General features: G+C 42.8%; 1 protein-coding gene across 9 annotated transcripts in view; it reads right to left on the bottom strand.

Moving 5' to 3' along the window:
- LOC147120133 (calcium-responsive transcription factor-like) overlaps nucleotides 1-24704 on the bottom strand; it is a 73557-nt gene that overhangs the window by 31678 nt on the left and 17175 nt on the right. For all 9 annotated transcript variants that reach the window (XM_085985698.1, XM_085985700.1, XM_085985699.1 and 6 more), the window contains 4 exons: nucleotides 23248-23374; nucleotides 7736-7820; nucleotides 6022-6211; nucleotides 1402-1519 (listed from right to left, as the gene is read on the bottom strand). In XM_085985698.1, coding sequence (XP_085841824.1) covers nucleotides 1402-1519; nucleotides 6022-6211; nucleotides 7736-7820; nucleotides 23248-23374 — 520 coding nt within the window. The remainder of the gene's footprint in view (nucleotides 1-1401; nucleotides 1520-6021; nucleotides 6212-7735; nucleotides 7821-23247; nucleotides 23375-24704) is intronic.

The raw sequence follows: 24704 nt of genomic DNA, 5'->3' as shown, positions 1-24704 counted from the left end.
GGTTCATGACAAAGGTCAGGGTGTGTGGCATCAGAGGCCAGGTAGCATAATGACGTGAAAGATGGTAATAAAACAGAAAACAGAAGTTAAGGAAAGTTTCTTGGACTGTCAACGTGGGAAGTTGTTTCCTGCAGGGATCCGTGGTGAAACAACTGTTGTTCACCATATACATAAATGATTTGGACTCGGAAATTGGAGGTCTGGTGTTGAAATTTGCAATGATACCAAATTTAGGATGGGGTACAGGAAATAATGTGGCGAACTGCACCAAATAGGCAGATAAATGGCAAATAAAATTCAAATAGTGAAGGTTGAGGTGGTTCATTTTGGTAGGAGGAATAAGGAGGTCACCTATTTCCCAGAGCAAATGTGGTAGAGGAGCAGAGAGATCTGGGACTACAGATACATACAGTTAAAAGTAGCAAGACAAGTTCATAAAGCCATAAAGACGGGTTCATTTCTAGAGGAATAGAATACAAAAGCAGGAAGGTAATGTTAAATTGATATAGAACCTTGGTTAGACCACACTTGGGAGTATTCTGTGCAGTTCTGATGTCCATAGAAGAATACATCTATCAGGAAAGATTCAGCAGGCTGGGGCTCTTTTCTCTGGAAACGAGAAGACTAAGAGAAGACCAGATAGAGGTCTTTAAAATTATGAAGGGGTTTGGTAGGGTAAATTTGGAGAAACTGTTTCCACATGGGTGAGTCCACAAGAAGGGGGCATAAATATAAGAGACACTTACAGATTAAACAAAGAATTTACAAGGAATTTCTTTGTACAGAAAATGGTGAGAATGTGGCACTTGCTGCTACATCGAGTGGTGGAAGCAGAGAGCGTTAATGCATTTAAGGGGATGCTTGAGGAGAGAGGGGGAGGGGGACACGAGGGCCGGGTGGGAAGAGGTAATTAGAGTAGTATGAAGCTTGTGTTGAGCATAAACACTGGCATAGACCAGTTGGACTGAATGGCGTGTTTTTGTGCTGTAAATTCCAGGTGAAAGGACAGAGTGCCACAGAACCACAGTAATGGGAAGCAAGTTCAAACCCCCATTCCCCAAAGTTTCCCACCTTAACTAGCACAGCAGTTAGAAGTGGAAATATTGCTCAATTTATCCTCTCCCTCACTTAAAGACGTTGAGACCAATTGTAGCCATCCCCCAATCAACATTGTCCCTTGCCTATTATTGCCCATGAGACATGAATACAAATTTTTCCCTGACTCATATTAAAGGATCTGAGCAGCTAGGGTGGCATTGTTGCTTCCACTTTTAGTGTTGCATTGCACTGAAGTGAATATCAGAAGCCCACAAAAGTCACAATGTTATCCTGAATGGATCAGTTTCAGACAATTTAAAAATGATTGCACATTTGTTCGTATTATTCAAGTGGGATTCCTACCGTGCAGCACAAGTTGCCTTATAATTCTGATTTGAGATGCTCTCTTGTTCTGTTTTCTTAGGTTGAACTCCTTTTCGCCTTGGCCCAAATTGGCATTCCATGACTATGGCCCTACTTCCTGAAAGTAACACATGTATATGATGATCAGGTTATAAATCAGTCAAATTACACTCTCATGAAACCTGTATAACTCTTGAATGCTTACAAAGGCTGGTTTAAAATCCATATTATCAGAAAGGGTCAACATGGAGCTGCAACATCCTGTCAGGCTTCAATGTAGAAATACTGGCCCAAGGGTGATAGAAATGTCATAAAACTGAAGGAATCATAGATTACATAGAAATTACAGCACAGATACAGGCCATTCAACCCAACTGGTCTATGCCGGTGTTTATGCTCCACACGAGCCTCCTCCCACCCCGTCAGCATATCCTTCTATTCCTTTCTCCCTCAGGTACTTAGCTAGCTTCCTCTTAAAGTTGAGTTTTTGGAGTCTCGTATCGGGCATGCGGACAATGTGACCCGTCCATCGGAGCTGATTGAGCGTGGTCAAAGCTTCGATGCTGGGGATGTTAGCCTGAGCAAGAACACGGACGTTGGTGCGCCTATCCTGCCAATGGAGGATCTTGCGGAGGCAGCATTGGTGGTACCTCTCCAGTGCTTTGAGGTGCCTGCTGTACATGGTCCATGTCTCTGAGGCATACAGCAGGGCGGGTATCACTGCTGCTCTGTAGACCATGAGCTTAGTGCCGGGTTTAAGGTCCTGGTCTTCAAACACTCTCTTCCTCAGGCGACCGAAGGCTGCACTGGCACATTGAAGGCAGTGTTGGACTTTGTCGTCAACGTCTGCCCTTGTTGACTGACAGTAGGCTCCCGAGGTATGGAAAGTGGTCCACGTTGTCCAAGGCCTTTTCGTGGATTTTGATAATCGGGGGGGCAGTACTGTGTGGCAGGGGTAGGTTGGTAGAGGATCTTTGTCTTACAAAGCTCCAATGGACGGGTCACATTGTCCGCATGCCCGATACGGGACTCCCAAAACAAGCGCTCTACTCGGAGCTCCGGCACGGCAAGAGAGCCCCAGGTGGGCAGAGGAAACGCTTCAAGGACACCCTCAAAGCCTCCTTGAAAAAGTGTAACATCCCCACCGACACCTGGGAATCCCTAGCCCAAGACTGCACAAAGTGGAGGAGAAGCATCCGGGAAGGCTCCGAACACCTCGAGACTCTTCGCCGGGAGCAAGCGGAAGCCAAGCGCAGGCAGCGCAAGGAGCGCACGTCAACCCAAGCACTCCGCCCAACCGCCCCTTCAACCACCGTCTGCCCCACCTGTGACAGAGACTGTAGGTCCCACAGTGGACTCATCAGTCACCTGCGAACTCATTTTTAATGCGGAAGCAAGTCATCCTTGGTTCCAAGGGACAGCCTAAGAAGAAGAAGAAAGCTGAGTTGCCTAGTAAACTATTTTGGTTTTTAACCACAATCCGGTAGAACTCATGATCATTTTTTCTACTCTGGCAAATTTAATTTTGCAACTTGCCTTGATAGGATTTGAACCTTTGGGTTGCTAGTCCAGGATCATAACCATTATACTAGTGCACTCTAATTCTAGTAATTTTGTGTGTTGCCTTCACTGGTAACTCGGATCATATCCCAAACTGCAAAATATAGTCACAACAAAAGTACACTAATATTTTACAAATTCAGATTTATTAAGTCAACATTGGATTTTTTTGAAGATATTTTTTTAATGCATTGTGTGAGGAACACACTTGAAATTTTCTAAGTCATTGCAGCATCAGTCACATCTGTAACCCAAGGAACAATAATGTATGGGATCAAAATTCAAATTAGAACTCAAGCTGCAAATATCAGGGGAGGATAAGGACTTTCAAAGGAGGCCCTGATGGCAAGCATCCTAGAATGTTGAAGGAAATCAGAAAGGAAATAGCAGTGGTTCTCACCACAATCATGGACATGGAAGCTGTACCAGAGGACTAGAGGTCAACACCTCTGCTCAAGAAGGGATAAGGGGTAACCATAGACTGGTCAGCCTAATATCAGTAGTGGTAGAAAATGAATACTCACTTAGAAAGACATTAGGTTAATTAAGGACAGCTAGCATGGATTTGTAAAAGGCAAGTTGTGTCTGACAAATTTAGAAAAATTATTTGATGAAATAACAGAGTGTATTCATAAAGGAACTGCAGTGGATGTTGCGTTTATGATTTCCAAAAGGTGTTTGACAAGTATAAGGGGCTTGATTAGGGAGTGTGGTTAACGGTGAGTAATTCAAGGAGGACAGAGAGAGGTTAGTAGGTTGCGCAGTCATGAAATTTAATTTTGAGAAATGCGAGATGATACATTTTGGGATTTAGGATTTAGAACAAGGTTAAGAAATATACACTAAATGGTAAAACTTTAAGGAGTAAAAGAGCAAAGACACTTAGGTGTTCAGATAGACAAATTTTTAATGGAGAGGACAAGTTAGTAAAGCTGTAAAAAAAAAGATTTAATAAACAGGGGCTAGCATGCAAATGCAAAGAGTAATGCTAACTCTACAAAAATTATTTGTTAGGCTACAGCTAAACAACGGAATCCAATTCCGTGCACCCCATTTCAGGAAGGATGTCAAGGCCATGGAGGGTACAGAAGAGATTCACTAGGATGGTACTGAAGATGAGAGGCTTAAATTATGAAGACTATAGAAAAACATCTGTTTCTTGTACCTTAATAATAATAATATTGATACCGAACAGACATTTAATTTGAAACTTATTTGTTGTATCCGTGTGTTAATGGAGACACGGAATGCAGGAGTTGGTTTAACAGGTGTTTACTGAACAAAGTCTGGAGGTGAACTAAAAGATACAAGACGCTATACAGGCTTATATACCCGAGTGGTCACTACCGGTATTACAGTACACGGGCTCTTAAAGGTACATACACTACATTATTTACCCTGGGAATATATGGTTATCTAGGCAGCAATTCTTGTTATTTCACATGATTATGCTCCTTTATATGATGCAGCGTTATTGTAGTTGAAACAGACAAAAGGTACCACATAATAGACTAATGAATAAGATCAGAGAATGTGGAGTCAAGGGACAATTAGCAGGATGGATTGCTAGCTGGCTTCAAGACAGAAAGCAGAGAGTAGGGGTAATGGGTTGCTATTCACAGTGGCAGGAGGTGGGGTGGGGTCGCACAAGGATCAGTGCTGGGACAATTTATATTAACAATTTAGACTTTGGAATCAAAAATACAAGTTTGTGGATAACACCAAATTGGGGGAGAAGAGTCAATACCGAGGAGGACTGCAACAAATTACAAGGCATGAATAAACTTGCAGAATGGGCATATAATTGGTAAATGAATTTCAACACAGATAAATGTGAGGGATTACATTTTAGTAAGAAAAATAAGGAGGCCACATATTACTTGGAAAATAATCTAAATGGGGTAGAAGAGCAAAGGGATCTCGGAGTACAAATATGCAAATCACTAAAGGTGGTGATGCAGGTTAATAAGGCTATAAAAAAGCAAACCAAGCACTAGGGTTTATTTCTAGAGAGATAGAATTGAAAAGTAGTGAAGTTATGCTAAGCTTGTATCGAACCTTGGTTAGACCACACTTGGAGTACTGTGTACAGTTCTGGTCGCCATATTATAAAAAGGATATAGAGGCAATGGAGGGAGTGCAAAAAGAGATTTACAAGGAGGATACCAGAAATGTGAGGATATACCTATCAGGAAAAGATGAACAGGCTGGGTCTCTTTTCCCTTGAAAAAAGGCTGAGGGGTGACCTAATAGATGTCTTTAAAATTATGAAAGGTTTTGATAGAGTATATAAGAGAGAGAGTGTTTCCACTTGTGGGGAAACGCAAAACTAGAGGCCATCAATATAAGATAGTCACTATGAAATCAAATGGAGAATTCAGAAGAAACTTCTTTACCCAGAGAGTGGTGAGAATGTGGAGCTCGCTACCACAGGGAGTGGTTGAAGCGAATAGTATAGATGCATTTAAAAGGAGGCTAGATAAGCATATGAGGGAGAAGGAAATAGAGGGTTTTACTGCTTGGTGAGTTGGTAGCTGGAAAGCATAAATTTAAAATCATTCCAAAGAAGAGGCAAGGAGAATTTTTTTTATGCAGAAAGTTGTTATGACCATGCCAAAAACAGTTGTGGAAGCAGAATACATAATAGCTTTTAAAGGGGAAGTAGATAAATATTTGAAAAATAAACATTTTAAAGGATATAGGATTGGGGTTAAATGGATAGCTCTTTCAGAGAACTGGCACAAGCATGATGAGCTGAATAGCGTCCTTTTATGTTGTAAAATTCTAAGATTATAGAAGATGGAGAAAAATCAATCTGTCGCACTCTAATTCAACTCACCTAGGACAAAGGTGACATTGGCAAAGGCCCAGGACTCTACTGTTCAGGGAACGGTGTGTGAAGTGAGTTGGAACAAGAACTCTAACATTGTGGGTAAAGATATATAAAATGGGGCAGCGGGATTAAGAAAAAGTTTTTAAAACATTAGTTATCTAATAATCGCCAACAAAATCTCTCTCCAATGGAAGGTAACCATTTTCTGAAGAGCACTCTGTTCTGACCTGCATTGACAAATGGAATTCCATCATATGGTACATATTGGGACTTCCACATCAGCCGGGTGGCAGGTTTGGCAGGGCTCGGAGACTGTCGTGTCCCCCAGACACTTTGTGTTTGCTGTTTGTGCACCGTTAATACATTTTCCAATTCAGTTTCGCTCTCACAGTACCCACGGTAGGAGTCTCCAATTTTCTGGAATAATAAGTAAGGCAATTACATGTTTGTACAATTCTTTTGGCCATGCTTTCTTCTTGTTGCCCTCTGTTCCTTTCATCACCACTAACTCTTACAGTCTGATGCCATCGGGTGAGACTGTGAGATGTTCTGGTCAGTCCACATCTTGAATACTGCATTCGGTTCTGATCACTGAGCCACAAGAGAAACATCTAAACCCTGATCCACAGCTAAACAATGAATAATGAGAGGGGTCCTTATAGTGGTGTATAATACTAAATGGAATAGACAAGATTAATCGTAAGCACTATTTTAAATTAAGCCATGACTGCAGGACAGAAGACATAGGTACAATCTGGTAAAAGGCAAGTTAAGGACGGATACCAGAAGGCACTTCTTCAAGCAAAGAGTAATCAATATTTGGATGCTCTTATGGAGGCAACAACTTGAGTCTTTCATGATGCGGTTAGATGCTGTCATGGGGGAGGTCACAGATTTCCAGGAACAAATAAAATAAATGGACAAAATGTCCACCCTCAACTGTATCTTTGTGATCGTCAGCGAATACTCTAAAGGCTGGGGCTATTTTAGCCTGCCTCACTGGAGTGAAAGTAGTTTAACCCCTGCGTGCATGCAGGGAAGGTTGCGAAAGGTAATATGCCAAGACAAAAATGACAGAATATTGTAATCGTGTCAAGACCCAGCTAGCACTGACCTTATACAATACTATAATGTTTCTGGTTTGTGCAGAAGTTTCTAATTACAGTGAAGCCAGTGCAGAGCTCATATTTAACCATCCACTCCTGGTAGAGGTTGTGAAGCACTAATACATAATAGCACAAAATCTCAGGCTGCTTTCCATTGAGGGATAAGGGAAGAAAGTTAACTTTGGGCCACTCCTGCATGCCTCCTAGCAGGTGGTTCGGAGCAGCACTCCAGACCAGCTACAGGTAGTGCATTGCCCAGGATGGCCAGCGAGGACCACAGTCCCAATACCTATCTCAATTTAGGAGAGCAGGAGCAGCAAGTCCTCCTCCTACTCGGTGTATAAATTAGTAAAAATTTTTAAAAAAATGAATCCTGGGAATCTGAAATAAAAACAGAAACTGCTAGAAATGCACACAGGTCAGTCAGCATCTGAAAGAGAGAAAGATGGGTCTCTCCTAAAACATTAACCTTTCCTCAGAATTCTTGCATGTTGTTCATTTCCAGAACTTTCCCTTTTAATTTCTAGATGCATAAATTTCTACACTCTATACATCACATATGCATGCCCTTTTTGTATATGGACTGTAGTTTGCTTTACTTTCTGTTCCGAACTTTTGATTTAAAAAATTGTGCTCGCCTGAAAAATGTTAAAAAATAAAACAATGCAACTTTAGAAAGATTTGATCTCATACTGAAGCACAGCTTATTTGACTCCCCAAGAGTGTCTATTGCACCCAACAGATAAAAATCATTTTAAAAGTCAATGTTACTGAAATAGAAATCAACATGGGGCAATATCCAGAAATAAAGCAGGTATACAAGTAGCTAATCAACCTCACAGCTCCGGAGTCGTCGAGCCCAAGCAGGGGTATTGTGTGGCAGTGGCTGCAGTGGGACAGGAAAATTGTCTTCAACCATTCTGAAAAACAAAAAAAGTGTGGAAATATTTAAAGTACTTTTCTATATAATTGCTGTGAATTGCATTGTAACTGCAGTGATACTGTTAGAAAGGCAAGAAAGACACAGTATAGGAGTACCTTTCCTGTACCTTCATTTAACCATTTTTCATTTACCAGATGTAGAGCTGTTTTAACCTGCTGCTGGCTGCAAATGGTAAAGATGTTCCATTCTCCACTGCTAATATTCCCCAACCTTGAGCATAAATTTCACCAAAGTTCAACTGTACATGCTCCAAATGGAATCTTGTTTCAACTGTCAACTCCAGCTTCCTACAGGGTAAGCAGCTCAAGGTCTAGGGGCTTAAAATCCACGGCCCTTCTGACGCACTACTACCTTAACTCTGGTGGAAATGCGGCACAAAGGTCGCAAATTAAGCTGGGGTGCAGTTATGCCGGGTCGTAACCTTCGTGCATGGCCTGTTGGGGACAGAGCTTCTACTCACTCCAAACAAGGCCATAGACGCAGCAGAGGAGGAATCAGGACTCCCTACATTGGGACTTCCTGCTTTCCTCAGAGGATCCTGCTGTTTCATCAGTGACAGCATGCCTGAGGAGATCAGATGTACCAGCCCACCAAAGGCTGGAAGTGGGCCCCACCTGGTGGTCCAGGCCGGAATTGTAGCCTGGATCCACCGAGGAAATTTTTTTTTACTTCAGAGAGGGGACAATCTCCTTCTGTTTCCTGTGGGGAGTCGTTCATTTCAAGAATTTCATGTAGATAAAACTGGTGTTTAACAATTGGGAAAATGAACAGGCTAGTGGACCAATATCAGTAACTTGATTGCATTCCATCAGCAGCCAATATTCTTAACCAACAAATATTTAAGATTCAATATATGTGTAAGAGGGTATAACAAAAACACAGTGCTTGGAGTGGAGGAACACAAGTTCAATTCTCACGCGAAGGAGCTCCTAATCTGAAGAATGCCATGTGGACTAACACTGAAGTCAGGCGTCTCTACATGATGGGTGGGGATTTTTTTTTTTTTTTTTTTTTTTTGAAGGGCATCTCTATCAAATCACCCTTGGGCAACTGTTGATGGCAGACTTGCTCACCTGCCTCCTGAGCCACAGAAGCTGAATAACCAAGAATAGATCATGTGAGGGAGATAAAAAAAATTAGATGAGTTGCTTCACTGGAGGGTAGCATGCAGTACCGTAAAAGAAAATGTGAACAATCGATGGTTGGCAAGATCTCATAAAATGGAGTGAAAACTATCATTTCTAAACAAAACATATATTAAAAGGACCTCATACTCAGGTGCATATAAAAAAGAAAATCAGCACAACTTATTACTTTACCGGTGCAATTTTTGGTGAGGAAACTGTGTAAACCCACTACAAATTTTCTGCCGAAGGGCCTCCACCCAAACTGTTAACCTATCTTTTTCCAAATGCTGACCGATCCGCTATGTATTTACAGCAATTTTTTAATTCCACAGATATATTTTAATTAGATTGTGAAAAGTATAATGTTTAGCTAATCATAAGATTATTTTTATAACTGCTTCAGAGATGAAAACATCACATCTTTGATTTCTCCATCGCCTCCAGTTTCTACCCTTTAGGCAAGTTGTTTGTAGATCTGTGTGTGGAGGGAGGGCCCCTTGCAAATATTAACACACTCCCAGCAACCATCTGTCCTACCTTCCAAAAGACAGCTTCACCTAACCAAATTAAAATAGGCGGTCATTGCAGAAAATGTAGTATTAATTATGTAGCAACAGAAATAACATGCTTGTACCTCAAAAAATACAGAAAAACACAGAACCCTGTTGACACATGGACAGAAATGTGATGACCTAGTGGATCCCTTCACAGACATCAGTATGAAGAGCTATGCTCTAGAGAGGACACACTTGGTTCAGATGGACTTCACCACCACCTTCTGCATTGGCACGCTATTTAAATGGAAATCTATTCTGACTGGATTCCCTACATATCACCAAAAAAACAATGCAACCACCAATGATCTTCATACCTTCAAAGGACTTCAAAAGGTTCTGCTTACTCATAAGCAATGATATCAGTCTCAAATGGCCGACCCCTTATTCTGAGACTGTGACTCCTGGTTCTAGATTCCCCAGCCGGGGGAAACATCCTCCCTGCATCTACCATATCAAGTCCTGTAGGAATTTTGTATGTTACAATGAGATCACCTTTCATTCTTCTAAATGATTCTTCTAAACATTCGGCCCTTCGAGCCTGCACCGCCATTCAATAAAATCGTTGCTGATCTTCTACCTCATCTCCACTTTCCTGCACTATCCTCGTATCCCTCGATTCCCTTAATATTTAAAAATCTATCGATCTCTGTCTTGAATATACTCAACGACTGAGCCTCCACAGCCCTCTGGGGTGGAGGATTCCAAAGATTCACCACCCTCTGAGTGAAGAAATTTCTCCTCATCTCAGTCCTAAATGCCCTTATTCTGAGACTGTGACCCCTGGCTCTAGACTCCCCAGCCAGGGGAAACATCCTCCCTGCATCTACCCTGTCGAGCCCTGTAAGAATTTTATATGTTTCAATGAGATCACCTCTCATTCTTCTAAACTCTAGAGAATATAGGCCTAATTTACTCAATCTCTCCTCATAGGACAATCCCCCCATCCCAGGAACCAGTCTGGTGAATCTTTGTTGCACTCCCTCTATGTCAAGTATATCCTTCCTTAGGTAAGGAGACCAAAACTGTACACAATACTCCAGGTGTGGTCTCACCAAGGCCCTATATAATTGCAGTAAGACATCTTTACTCTTATACTCAAATCCTTTTGTAATAATGGCCAATATACCATTTGCTTTCCTAATTGCTTGCTGTACCTGCATATTAACTTTCAGCAATTCGTGTACAAGAACACTCAGGTCCCTCCGGACACCAACATTTCCCAATCTCTCACCATTTAAAAAGTAATCTGCTTTTCTATTTTTCCCTACCAAAGAGGATAACTTTACATTCTCCACATTATATTCCATTTGCCACGTTCTTGCCCACTCGCTCAGCCTGTCTATATCCCCTTTGAAGCCTCTTTGCATCCTCCTCACAACTTACATTCCCACCCAGCTTTGTATCATCAGCAAACTTGGATATATTACATTTGGTCCCCTCATCCAAATCATTGATGTAGATTGTGAATAGCTGAGGCCCAAGCACTGATCTTTGCGGTACCCCACTAGTTACAGCCTGCCAACCCGAAAATGACCCGTTTATTCCTACTCTCCGTTTTCTGTCCGTTAGCGCATCCTTAATCCCTGCTAGTGTATTATCCCCAATCCCATGAGCTCCAATTTTGTTCAATAGCCTCTTCTATGGCACCTTATCAAATGCCTTCGAAAAATCCAAATACACCACATCCACTGGTTCCCCCTCATCTATCCTGCTAGTTACTACCTCAAAAAAATAAGATTTGTCAAACACGATTTCCCTTTCATAAATCCATGTTGACTCTGCCCAATCCTGTTTTACTTTCTAAGTGCCCTGTCACCACGTCCTTAATAATAGATTCTAGCATTTTCCCTACTACTGATGTCAGGCTAACTGGTCTATAGTTCCCCGTTTTATCTCTCCCTCCTTTCTTAAATAGTGGGGTTACATTTGCTACCTTCCAATCCGCGGGAACTGTTCCAGAATCTATGGAACTTTGGAAGATGACAACCAATGCATCCACTAACTCTATAGCCAACTCTTTTAAAACCCTAGGATGTAGATAATCAGGTCCAGGGGATTTATCGTCTTTCAGTCCCATTAATTTCTCCAGTACTATTTCCTTACTAATGCTAATTTCTTTTAGTTCCTCATTCTCACTAGATCCTAGGTTCTCCATTATTTCCAGAATGTTTTTTGCATCTTCTTCCATGAAGACAGACACAAGGGGCTCGATTTTAATAACGGATGCAGGTTGAGGGCGGGTCCGCTGCTCTGCAGCTTTTGGACCCGCAACCGACTGCCGCCTCCCAGCACTTCCAATTTTGGCTTCATTGGCCTCGTTACGGCCGACGTGCGGGTCCCTCCAGGCAATTGCTCGGAGGATGTCAGTTTCTCGCGTCTGATGACGCATTGTTTGTTTGAAAATTTAAAGGGGCCATGTCCCCTTTGCATACAAATGTCATTGGGATGGCTTGGTACTTTATTATCTAGAAAGGGGAGTTGACAGCGTCTGTTCTGAGCAAAATTTAATGAATGATATTGCTGGTCATATTATTCCAGAGATTCATGATTTTTTGATATATGACTTTATTATCTGACTATGAAATGAAAAAGATGCCAGATGTGTACCAATCATTTGCTTAGTAATATTAATGCTCTCTCCATGCTCTTGTTGAGGGAGTTAGAGGATGTCAGGCGCTCCTCTTCCCTGGAAGCAGAAGGAAGAGCCCTCAGCAGCAAACCAAGGCAGCTTGGCTGCAAATTGCTGAGGAGGTGAGCTCAAGATCTGTGAGCAGATGCACATGGGTTTAGTGTCGAAAAAGGTTTAATGATTTGCTGAGATCACCTAAAGTGTGGCCTCTGTGTTCTGGGAAATGGAAGTTCAAGAGTGAGGGCTCGGGGCGATTTCCATGTAGAATGGTGGTGGTGACACTGAGCGCAAACCACTGTTTATTGGACAGATGATGCCTGGGGTTTGAGACTGTCGGATTTATATTCATCTCCATGTGCCAGCCACCTGTGGTTGAAGCGTTGGCTTACGCGAATCTGGCATGGCTGAGTGCATCCCTTGCCTGACAGCCATCAATGTGATCGCCTGCTGCTGGATTGGTCACATCTGGCCCCGGAAGGCATCACTCCCCGTCCTCCTACTCATCCTCTTCCTCGTCCTGCAAGGAGGCTGTGTGCTGAGCCATTTGTTCATCCGGCAGCACTAAGCCGCGCTGATCTTCCTCCAAATCTGACGACCAGGATGAGAGGATGTAAATCGTTCCCATCCCGTTGTTATAGATTTCAGTTGAGGCAAGAATCTTGCAAGCGCACATTCAAAGTGGCCTGAAATTATCCCAATCAGTTCAAACAGCAGATGTGTGTCAGCTTGACCAGTCACAAGGTCAGTAGATTTGCAAAATCTTATCCCAAAGCTCCAACAACAAAGTTGTTGCATTTGAATGTCAGCCATGTTACAGGAGCACTTTTAAAGTTCTGCACCAATAATGACTACATATCATGTCCTCGAGAAACTCGTCTCCTTGCAGCTGGACTGTTTCTGACAAGACAGGAAACAGGAGCCAAAGGCACGAAAATGGGAAACCTCTATCAAAATAGGATTATGAAGGTAATTAACAGGCTCTTAACTGCCTTAACTACCTGTCCCACCGGTTGGAGTCGGGTCAGTTTGGGAGCAACTGAAAAGACACTCACGAAAATCGCGTGGGGGTGGGATGGAGGCGGGTTGGGTGTCTGAAGCCATTTTTTCCAATTGTCGCAACTGACCCGCCTCCAAATAGCTATTAAAATCAAACCCAAAGCATTTGTTTAATTTCTTTGCCATTTCCTTATTCCCCATTATAATTTCTCCTGGCTCAGCCTGTAAGGGACCCATGTTTAAGAACATAAGAAATAGGATCAGGAGTAGGCCATACGGCCCCTTGAGCCTGCTCCGCCATTCAATGGCTGATCATCGACCTCAACTCCACTTTCCCGCCCGATCTCCATATCCCTTGATTCCCCTAGAGTCCAAAAATCTATCTATTTCAGCCTTGAATATACTCAAAGAATCAGCATCCACAGCCCTCTGGGGCAGAGAATTCCAAAGATTCACAACCCTCTGATGGAAGTAATTCCTCCTCATCTCGGTCTTAAATGGCCTACCCCTTATCCTGAGGCTATGCCCCCTAGTTCTAGACACTCCAGCCAGGGGAAACAGCCTCTCAGCATCTACCCTGTCAATCCCCTTCAGAATCTTATATATTTCAATGAGATCACCTCTCATTCTGCTAAACTCCAGAGAGTATAGGCCCATTCTACACAATCTCGCATCAAGGACAGCCCTCTCATCCCAGAAATCAATCTAGTGAACCTTCGTTGCACCGCCTCCAAGGCAAGTATATCCTTCCTTAGATAAGGAGACCAAAACTGTGCACAGTACTCCAGGTGTGGTCTCACCAAGGCCCTGTACAATTGTAGCAAGACTTCCTTACTCTTATACTCCAACCCCCTTGCAATAAAGGCCAACATGCCATTTGCCTTCCTTATTGCTTGCTGTACTTGCACGCTAGCTTTCTGTGTTTCTTGCACGAGGACACCTAAATCTCTCTGAACACCAACATTTAAAAAATTCTCACCATTTAAAAAATATTCTGTTTTTCTATTCTTCCTACCAAAGTGAATAACCTCACATTTTCCTACATTATACTTCATCTGCCACCTTACTGCCCACTCACTTAGTCTATCTATATCCCTTTGCAGACTCTGTGTTCTCCTCACAGCTTACTGTCCCACCTAACTTTGCATCATCAGCAAACTTGGATACAGTAAACTCGGTCCCTTCATCTAGGTCATTAATATAGACTGTAAATAGCTGAGGCCCCAGCATTGATCCTTGCGGCACCCCACTAGTTACAGCCTGCCAACTTGAAAAAGACCTGTTTATCCCAACTCTCTGTTTTCTGTCCGTTAACCAATTCTCTATCCATGCTGCTATATTACCTCAAACCTCATGAGCCCTTATCTTGTGTAATAATCTTTGATGTGGCACCTTATCGAATGCCTTTTGGAAATCCAAATATACTACATCCACTGGTTCCCCTTTATCTGCTAGTTACATCCTCAAAAAACTCTAATGAATTTGTCAAACACGATTTCCCTTTCATAAAACCATGTTGACTGTTGACTCTGCCTAATCATGTTATGATTTTCTAAGTGCCCTGATACATAAGAACATAAGAAATAGGAGGAGTAGGCCAATCGGCCCCTCGGGCCTGCTCTGCCATTCAATAAGATCATGGCTGATCTGATCCTAACTGCCAATCCACTATCACAGAACCATCTCCTGCATCTAACAGAATTAGACACACGAAATAGGAGCAGGATCAGGCTACATGGCCCCTGGGCCCGCTCCGCTAACCACAGGGCCATGACCGATCCGAACCTAGACTCATGTCCAAATTCCTGCCCGCTCCCCGTAACCCTTAATTCCCTTTACTTCTAGGAAACTGTCTATTTCTGTTTTAAATTTATGTAATGATGTAGCTTCTACAGTTTTTTGGGGCAGCATATTCCATGGACCTACCACCCTCTGAGTGAAGTAGTTCCTCCTCATCTCAGTTTTGAAAGAGCAGCACCTTATTCTAAGACTATGCCCCCTAGTTCTAGTTTCACCCATCATCTGGAACATCCTCCCCGCATCCACCCGATCCAACCCCTTCACAATCTTATATGTTTCAATAAGATCGCCTCTCATTCTTCTGAACTCCAATGAGTAGAGTCCCAATCTACTCAACCTCTCCTCATATGTCCATCCCCTCATCCCCGGGATTAACCGAGTGAACCTTCTTTGTACTGACTCGAGAGCAAGTATGTCCTTTCTTAAGTATGGACACCAAAACTGTACGCAGTATTCCAGGTGTGGTCTCACCAATACCTTGTACAACTGAAGCAATACCTCCCTATTTTTATATTCTATCCCCCTAGCAATGAAAGCCAACATTCCATTGGCCTTCTTAATCACTTGCTGCACCTGCATACTAACCTTTTGAGTTTCGTGCACCAGGACCCCCAGATCCCTTTGTACTTCAGTACTTTCCAGTTTCTTGCCATTAAGATAATAACTTGCTCTACGATTTTTCCTGCCAAAGTGCATAACCTCACACGTTCCAGTATTGTATTCCATCAGCCAAATCTCTGCCCACTTACTTAGCCTGTCTATGTCCCCTTGAAGGTTTTTTATGTCCCCCTCACTCACTACTTTCCCCCCCAATCTTAGTATCATCTGCAAACTTTGATATGTTACACTCGGTCCCCTCCTCCAAATCGTTAATATAGATTGTAAAGAGTTGGGGACCCAGCACTGACCCCTGCGGAACACCACTAGTTACTGATTGCCAGTCTGAGAATGAACCATTTATCCCAACTCTCTGCCTTCTGTTAGATAGCCAATCCTCTATCCATGCCAGAATATTACCCCCAATCCCATGATTTTTTATCTTAAGCAATAATCTTTTGTGTGGCACCTTGTCAAATGCCTTTTGGAAGTCTAAATACACTACGTCCACTGGGTCCCCTTTATCCACCCTATATGTTACTTCCTCAAAGAACTCCAGCAAATTTGTCAAACATGACTTCCCCTTCATAAAACCATGCTGACTTTGTCCTATTAAATTATGATTATCCAAATGTCCTGTTACTGTCTCCTTAATAATGGACTCCAAAATTTTACCTACCACAGAGGTTAGGCTAACCGGTCTATAGTTTCCAGCCTTCTGTCTACTGCCCTTTTTAAATAAGGGTGTTACATTAGCAGTTTTCCAGTCTGCCGGGACCATTGCCGAGTCCAGGGAGTTTTGGAAAATTATTACCAATGCATCCACAATCCCTACCGCCACTTCCCTCAAGACCCTAGGATGTAAGCCATCAGGTCCAGGTGATTTATCCGCCTTGAGTCCCATTATTTTACCGAGTACCACTTCCTTAGTGATTTTGATCGTGTTTAGCTCCTCCCCCCCTTTAGCCCCCCGTTTGTCCAGTGTTGGGATATTCTTAGTGTCTTCTACTGTAAAGACTGATGTAAAATATTCATTCAGTGTTTTTGCCATCTCCATATTTCCCACCATTAATTTCCCGGTCTCATCCTCTAAGGGACCAACATTTACTTTAGCCACCCTTTTTCTTTTTATATAACTATAAAAACTCTTACTATCTGTTTTTATATTTTTTGCTAATTTACTTTCATAATCTATCTTCCCTTTCTTAATCAATCTTTTTGTTATTTTTTGCTGTCTTTTAAAGTTTTCCCAATCCTCTATCCTCCCACTAGATTTGGCTACCTTATATGCCCTTGTTTTTAGTCGAATACTATCCTTAATTTCTTTACTTAGCCACGGATGGCTGTCTTTTCTTTTACACCCTTTTCTTCTCAGTGGAATATATACTTTTTGGAAGTTGTAAAATAACTCCTTAAATGTACACCACTGATCATGTATCGTCTTACCCTTTAATCTATTTTCCCAGTCCACTCTACTCAATTCCGCTCTCATACCTTCATAGTCTTCTTTATTCAAGCTTAGCACGCTTGTTTGAGATCCAACCTTCTCACCCTCTAATTGAATATGCAATTCAACCATGTTATGGTCACTCATTCCAAGGGGATCCTTTACTAGGACATTTTTAATTAATCCTGTCTCGTTACACAGGACCAGATCTAAGGTTGCCTGCCCCCTGGTTGGTTCAGTTACATACTGCTCAAGAAACCCATCCCTAATACACTCAATGAACTCATCCTCAAGGCAGCCCTGCCCAATTTGATTTGTCCAATTAATATGATAGTTAAAATCCCCCATAATTATAGATGTTCCCTTATTACAAGCCTCAACTATTTCCTGATTGATACTCCGTCCAACAGAGTTGCCACAGTTCGGAGGCCTATAGACTACGCCCACTAGTGTTTTTTTCCCCTTATTATTCCTTACCTCCACCCAAACTGTTTCATTGTCCTGATCTTTTGACCCAATATCATTTCTCTGTATTACAGTGATTCCTTCCTTTATTAACATAGCCACCCCACCTCCCCTTCCTTCCTGCCTGTCCTTCCTGATCGTTAAATAACCTGGTATGTTTAATTCCCAGGCATTGTCACCCTGCAGCCATGTTTCTGTAATGGCCACAAGATCATACCCATATGTAGTTATTTGTGCCATTAACTCATCTATTTTGTTACGAATGCTACGTGCATTCAGATAGAGAACTTTCAAAGATGTTTTGTGACACTTAGTTCCTGCTTTTGCCCTTTTTATTACTTTACCTTTTACTCCATACCTTCTGCCGCTTCCTGACATGCTCTGGTTTTTAATTTCCCCACTGCTACCTAAGTCTATGACCTTCTCTGTTGTCATTTGTATTATTTGCTCTCTAGGAACCTCCCCCCCACTAGTTAGTTTAAAGCCTTCTCTACAGCCCTAGTTATATGATCCGCCAGGACTCTAGTCCCAGCACTGGCCAAGTGAAGCCCGTCCCAACGGAACAGCTCCCTCCTGCCCCAGTACTGGTGCCAGTGTCCCAGGAAGCAAAACCCATTTCTCCCACACCAGTCTTTGAGCCACGCATTTAAATCTCTAATTTTATTTGTCCTAGCCAAATTCGCTCGTGGCTCAGGTAATAATCCAGAGATTATTACCCTTGTGGTTCTGCTTTTTAATTTGGCCCCTAGCTGCTCAAACTCCCTCAGCAGAACCTCCTTCCTTGTCCTATCTATGTCATTGGTACCAACATGGACCACGACAACTGGATCCTCCCCCTCCCACTCCAAGTTTCTCTCCAGTCATTTCTTTTAACTCCCCCCACTTGAATGGCCCCCCGCTCCACGGTGCTGTGGCCAGGTTGCTCATCCTCCCCGCAGTCCCTGTTCCCATCCTCACAGGGAGTAAGAGCCTCGAACCTGTTGGACAAGTGCAAGGGCTGCGGCTCCTCCAACACCACCTCCTGGATCCCCGTACCTGCCTCACTTCTAGTCACACCATCCTGACCCTGGCCACGGACTACATCTGAATTAATTAATCTAATTGGTGTGACTACCTCCTGATACACAGAGTCCAGGTAACTCTCCCCCTCCCTGATGTGTCTCAGTATTTGAAGCTCGGACTCCAGCTCTTCAACACGGAGCCGGAATTCCTCGAGCAGCCAACACTTACTGCAAATGTGATCACCGTGAGCATCAATGGTGTCCACCAGCTCCCACATATTGCAGCAGCAACACATCGCCTGATCTCCCATTCTATGTAATTAATTAAATTTATTAATATTATTCTTAAATACCCTCTGCCTCGATTCTAGATGGTGAATATCACACCTTAGAAACTATAAACCAAGGAGATTTAAGCTTAAAAAGGGAGAAATACTTACCAACCAATCACTTATCCGCTTTGTGGTGACGTCACACCTTGAATACTTTTTACCTCTCTCCTTCCGAGATTGGAGATTGGTACGCCTACCTGAGCCTCTGGGACCTCTTGTAGTCGCTCTGCCGCTCAGCTCCGCCTCCACCCACTGCCGATGCCGCACTGAGGCCTACCTGAGCCTCTGGGACCTCTTGTAGTCGCTCTGCCGCTCAGCTCCGCCTCCACCCGCTGCCGATGCCGCACTGAGGCCTACCTGAGCCTCTGGGGCCTCTTGTAGTCGCTCTGCCGCTCAGCTCCGCCTCCACCCGCTGCCGATGCTGCACTGAGGCCTACCTGAGCTTCTGGGGCCTCTTGTAGTCGCTCTGCTGCTCAGCTCCGCCTCCACCCGCTGCCGATGCCGCACTGAGGCCTACCTGAGCCTCTGGGGCCTCTTGTAGTCGCTCTGCCGCTCAGCTCCGCCTCCACCCGCTGCCGATGCCGCACTGAGGCCTACCTGAGCCTCTGGGGCCTCTTGTAGTCGCTCTGCCGCTCAGCTCCGCCTCCACCCGCTGCCGATGCCGCACCAATACCATTTCCTTAACAATGGATTCCAGCATTCTCCCCGACGATAGAGGTCAGGCTAACTGGCCTGTAGTTCCGTTTTCCCTCTCCCTCCTTTATTGAATAGCAGTATTACATTTGCTACCTTCCAATCCGCTGGGACCGTTCTAGAATCTAGGGAATTTTGGAAGATCAAAACCAATACATCCACTATCTCTGCAGCCACCTCTTTTAGATCCCTAGGATATAGGCCATCAGGTCCAGGGGATGTCGGCTTTTAGTCCCATTAGTTTCTCTAGTACTTCTTCTCTACTTATATTAATTACGTTAAGTTCCTCACCCTCATTAGACCCTTGGTTCCCCACCATATTTGGTATGCTTTTTGTGTCTTCTACTGTGAAGACAGATGCAAAATATTTGTTTAACGTTTCTGCCATTTCCTTATTCCCCATAATAATTTCTCCTGTCTCAGCCTCTAAGGGACCAACGTTTACTTTTGCTGCTAATCTTCCTTTTTACATACTTGTAGAAGCTCTTACAATTGTTTTTTTATATTTCTTGCTAGTTTTCTCTCATTCTATTTTTTCCCTTTTTATCAATTTTTTAGTCATCCTTTGCTGGTTTCTGAAACTCTCCCAATCCTCAGGCTTATTACTATTCTTCGCAACATTATAAGCTTCTTCTTTCAATCTAATGCTATTCTTAACTTCTTTAGTTAGCCACGGATGGATCACTTTTCCCGTGGAGTTTTTGTTTCACAATGGAATGTATTTTTGTTGAGAATTGTGAAATATTTCTTTAAATACTAGCCACTGCTTATCTACCGCCAGACCTTTTAATCTATTTTTCCAATCTACTTTAGCCAACTCGCCCCTCATACCCATGTAATTGGCTTTATTTTCGCTAATCTTTTCCTATTTACATACCTATAGAAGCTTTTAGTCTGTTTATGTCTCTTATTAGTTTACTCTCATTCTATTTTCTATTTCTTTATCATTTTCTTGGTCCTCCTTTGCTGAATTCTAAAATCCTCCCAATTCTCAGGCTTACTACTCTTTTTGGCAACAATGGCCCAGAAATTCGGGTCTCCACGGGTGAGTACGCACGGGGTACTCACCCGTAGGCCCAATGGAAGTGCCGGTTTCGTGCATGCACTGCGCATGCGCGGGAAACCGGAACTTCCATTCCCTTGAAAGAAGGGGTTCACAGGCGGAACGCGTTCGCCGGAGTGGCAGCGCGTGCGCATTGAACTTACGTTTTTTTTCCAGGTTTTTCCGGGAGGGTAAGTCTCCAGGAGTTACACATATAAAAAGCAGGCGCAAGGCCTGCTTTTAACAAGGTAAGTGGTGAATTAATTAAAATTAAAACATTTTTTCCACAGCTTTATTATTTTTAAATACGTTAAAGAAAGGTAAGTTTATTTTTAGCCTCGTTAGAAAATGTAATTAATTTTTTCAAAAATTTAAATTATTGTTTAAAATAGTTATTTTATAGTTATTTTAAAAATGTGTTTAAAAAAAATTTATTTGAAGTTTTAGTGATTTTGGGGGCTTATAGTATTTATGGTTTTGACAGCTCTTCCTGTCAATTTTATGAATGGGCATTTCCCTGCTACCATTGGCTCTCCATGGCCCACGTGATCCCAGGGGACGCATCGAACTAACTGCGCCCCTGGGATACGCAAGCACTGCGCGCCGGCAGTTGGAGCAGGCCCAGGATCGGAATCCCACGCGGGCCCACAGCTCAACGGCCGGCGCGCTAGGTAAGTGCAGGTCAGAGGCTTGCACCCGCGGGAAGCCCCCGACCCGAATTTCTGGGCCATTATAGGCCTCTTCCTTTAATCTAATACTATCTTTAATTTCTCTTGTGAGCCACAGGTGGACCATTTTTCCCGTGGTGTTTTTATTCGTTATGGGAATGTATATTCGTTGTGAATTATGATTTCTTTAAATGCTTGCCATTGCTTTTCTACTGCCATATCTTTTAATCTAGTTTCCCAACCTACCTTAGCCAACTCGCCTCTCATACCTACGTAGTTTGCTTTGTTCAGACTTAGGACCCTAGTTTCGTACTTAACTAAATCACTTTCAAACTCAACATAAAATTCCATCACATTATGATCACTGCTTCCCAGAGGCTCCTTTACTACAAGGTTACTAATTAACTCTGTCTCATTGCACAATACTAGATCTAAAATAGCCAATTCACTAGTAGGTTCCTCGACATGCTGATCTCGAAAACTATCTTGAATGTATTACATGAACTCTTCCTCTGCACTATTACTGTAAATTTGGTTTGCCTAGTCTATATGAAAGTTAAAGTCCCCCATGATTACTGTATTACCCCTGTTACATGCATTTTACGTGTTCATGAAGCTTTGGAAATGAGGAGATTTCAAGCTGACATAATTGAAGTTTTCAAAACTATAAAAAGAGTTGAGCAAGGAAAATTGGTCACTTTTATAGAGTCATAGAGTAATACAGCACGGATAGAGGCCCTTCGGCTCATCGTGTCCGCGCCGGCCATCAAGCCCTGTCTAATCTAATCCCATATTCCAGCATTTGGCCCGTAGCCTTGTATGCTATGGCATTTCAAGTGCACATCCAAATGCTTCTTAAATGTTGTGAGGGTTTCTGCCTCCACAACCCTTTCAGGCAGTGAGTTCCAGACTCCGACCACCCTCTGGGTGAAAAAGTTCTTTCTCAAATCCCCTCTAAACCTCCCGCCCTTTTGAAGGCTTCAAATATCAGGAATCACAGGTTAAAATAAGTTAGAAATAGAAAAGTCAAGTTCAATTATTTTTCACCTAAAGGTTAATAAAATGTCTCATAAATCATCAGGGAAGTTCATTGATGTCAACAATATAAATGCATTCAAGTGAATATTGGATATTTTCTGGAAAGAAAAAGAAATTAGGGTTATGATGAATAGGTGAGGTTGATCTTTTAAAAGGTGCAAGTTTGTTATGCCTAGCAGCTTTTTCCCCCATTCTAAAACTATTTACTTTCGTTTTTTTAGGGTTGATATTAAAGTAATAAAACTACTCCCAGCATTTTATTTGCTTTATTCCCTTATTATGGGTTTGCTTCAACATCTGTGCATAAGCTTAAAAACTTGTTAAAAATGGTCACCTATCAGTAGTGTAAGCAGCCCCTCATTGAAATGAATTACCTTGCTCAAATTTTCTACATGTCAGATAGCACTTAATGGTACAATTGCTGGTGTTTTCTTTTAAACAATAAAACTAGAGTTAAGAAAGGGGTGCTTTACCCAGGTAATCTTCAATTACATCATTTAGCAGTAATTCATGATAAGAATTAAGATGTCATTCCAACTTGCAAACTAAATAAGGAGCTTTGAGTGATTTAACTAGTGGAATAAGACATAGCTGAGAAGCTTTCAGTCATAGTGTCAGCCATGGCTCAATTGGTAACACCCTTGCCTGAGTCAGAAGGTTGTGGGTTCGAGTCCCACTCCAAGGACTTGAGCACAAAAATCTAGGTCGACACTCCAGTGCAGTACTGAGGGAGTGCTGCACTTTCGGATGAGACGTTAAAAAACCGATGCCTTTCTGCTCTCTCAGGTGGATGTAAAAAATCCCAACGGCACAAATTGGCTGCCACGTTTCCTACATGACAATAATGACTACATTTCAAAAAGTACTTCATTGGCTGTAAAAATGTCATAAAGTGGTCATGAAAGGTGCTATATAAATGCATGTCTTTCTTTATTAAAATAGGGAAAAAATGAAACATGTCATGACTAAACTATTATAACATCACTTTTTTCTAACATAAGGATATACATACCTGAGTGAGGTCTTTTTGGGCAATGATAATGAAGACGGGGGGTGCAAAACATAGCCAGTGTTGTCTGCTATTGCAGCTACCGTCACTGTCTGAACCTCATCACTTATCGGTTTGTCATCTGTTGTATCTGGCAATAAATTGAAGTTAACTTTTAAGAAATTAAACCTTTACAGCATATCCTCAGAGTGTAATAAACAGACATGATATGTCAAATAGAGAAAAACAGAGTGGAACGAGCTATATATTATAATAACTAGAACATTCTGATACCCAGACCCCCCTCTCAAAAATTTAGTTTTAATTTTTTTAATGTATTGATTTTATTTACCCACCCCCTCCTTAATATTGCCAAGTAAGCTGCATTGGAATCACAACAAGCAGGTAAGCTACCCCAGCATTTAGTTGATATGGCATTGTAGTCATTTGCATTTTTACTTAAAGAATCATGATTTATAATGGTGCTGAAAAAAATGAATCTTGTTGAAAATACTAAGAATAACCACTCTGGTATTTTTTTCAATTGGCCTTTAGTTAGTCTCCATTTAGCATATAGCTCCATATATAAAAAAGTCAGGATATATTTTTTATACCTGCTCTCAGCTTTGTGGACGCTAACAAAATTTAACAATGCATCTAAAATAACCTTTCACGGTCTTCTTCTGTGCTTCAAACAGAACCTGCCATCTAACATAACTTGCTTAATAGCCATTCATCAGCATGATAAAGTTTGCACCAAACATTAGTTGTGGCAATGTAAATTTTGTTGGGCCTTTTATTTTGTTATTTTGATTATTTAGGATAGAAGTGAAAGACATGGGGGGGAAAAATTGGGTCGCGCTCCCGCGCCTGAAATTCCCTGGTAACGCCCCAAGAGCCCCGCCTCCCTCCTGGGGCACTGCAAGTGAATATCATGGTGCTACGGCACATCGCGCCGCGGTACTGCAGGCCTTCCTCCCCTTATTAAAGGGGAGGGGCCTAGTGCAGCGTGACCCGGGGCCCAGCTGGGCCACCAGGGATCGGAGTGCCGGGCTCACGGAGCGTAGCCAGAACCCCGTGGGGGGGCTGCACAGGAGGCTGGGGACAGCAATGGGGGCAGGTGCTGGCAGGCAGCCAGGAACAAAAATGGCCGTCCGGCACCTCCCCTTTAATTTGCGCCTCCCCGGCCGCAGGTAGTCCCCATTGACCCTGTTTAACATAGCGTCCAGCGGTAAGTCAGGGGGCGCTACCGAAGATCGCAGCCGGGGCGCTGCGGATGGTGATGACGTCATTGCCGGCCACGCAGCGCCACGGGGCGCGAACATTTACCACCGCCGCTAACAGCGGGAGGCGTTGGCAGCGCCGTGCCCAGGCTGGTTGCTTTGCGCCCCGAGGGCGCTAACAGGAGGCGCAAATCAACCGAATTTTCCCATGATGCTTACCATTAATATTTTACTTAAATAACAATTTGATTAAAATTA

This window comes from Somniosus microcephalus, chromosome 4 (genome assembly GCF_052327205.1).
Source record: "Somniosus microcephalus isolate GS21.2 chromosome 4, FLI_Smic_1.0, whole genome shotgun sequence".
In the NCBI taxonomy this organism is placed as follows: domain Eukaryota; kingdom Metazoa; phylum Chordata; class Chondrichthyes; order Squaliformes; family Somniosidae; genus Somniosus; species Somniosus microcephalus.
The sequence above is the reverse complement of the archived record's forward strand: the minus strand, read 5'-3'. Positions and strand labels throughout refer to the sequence as shown.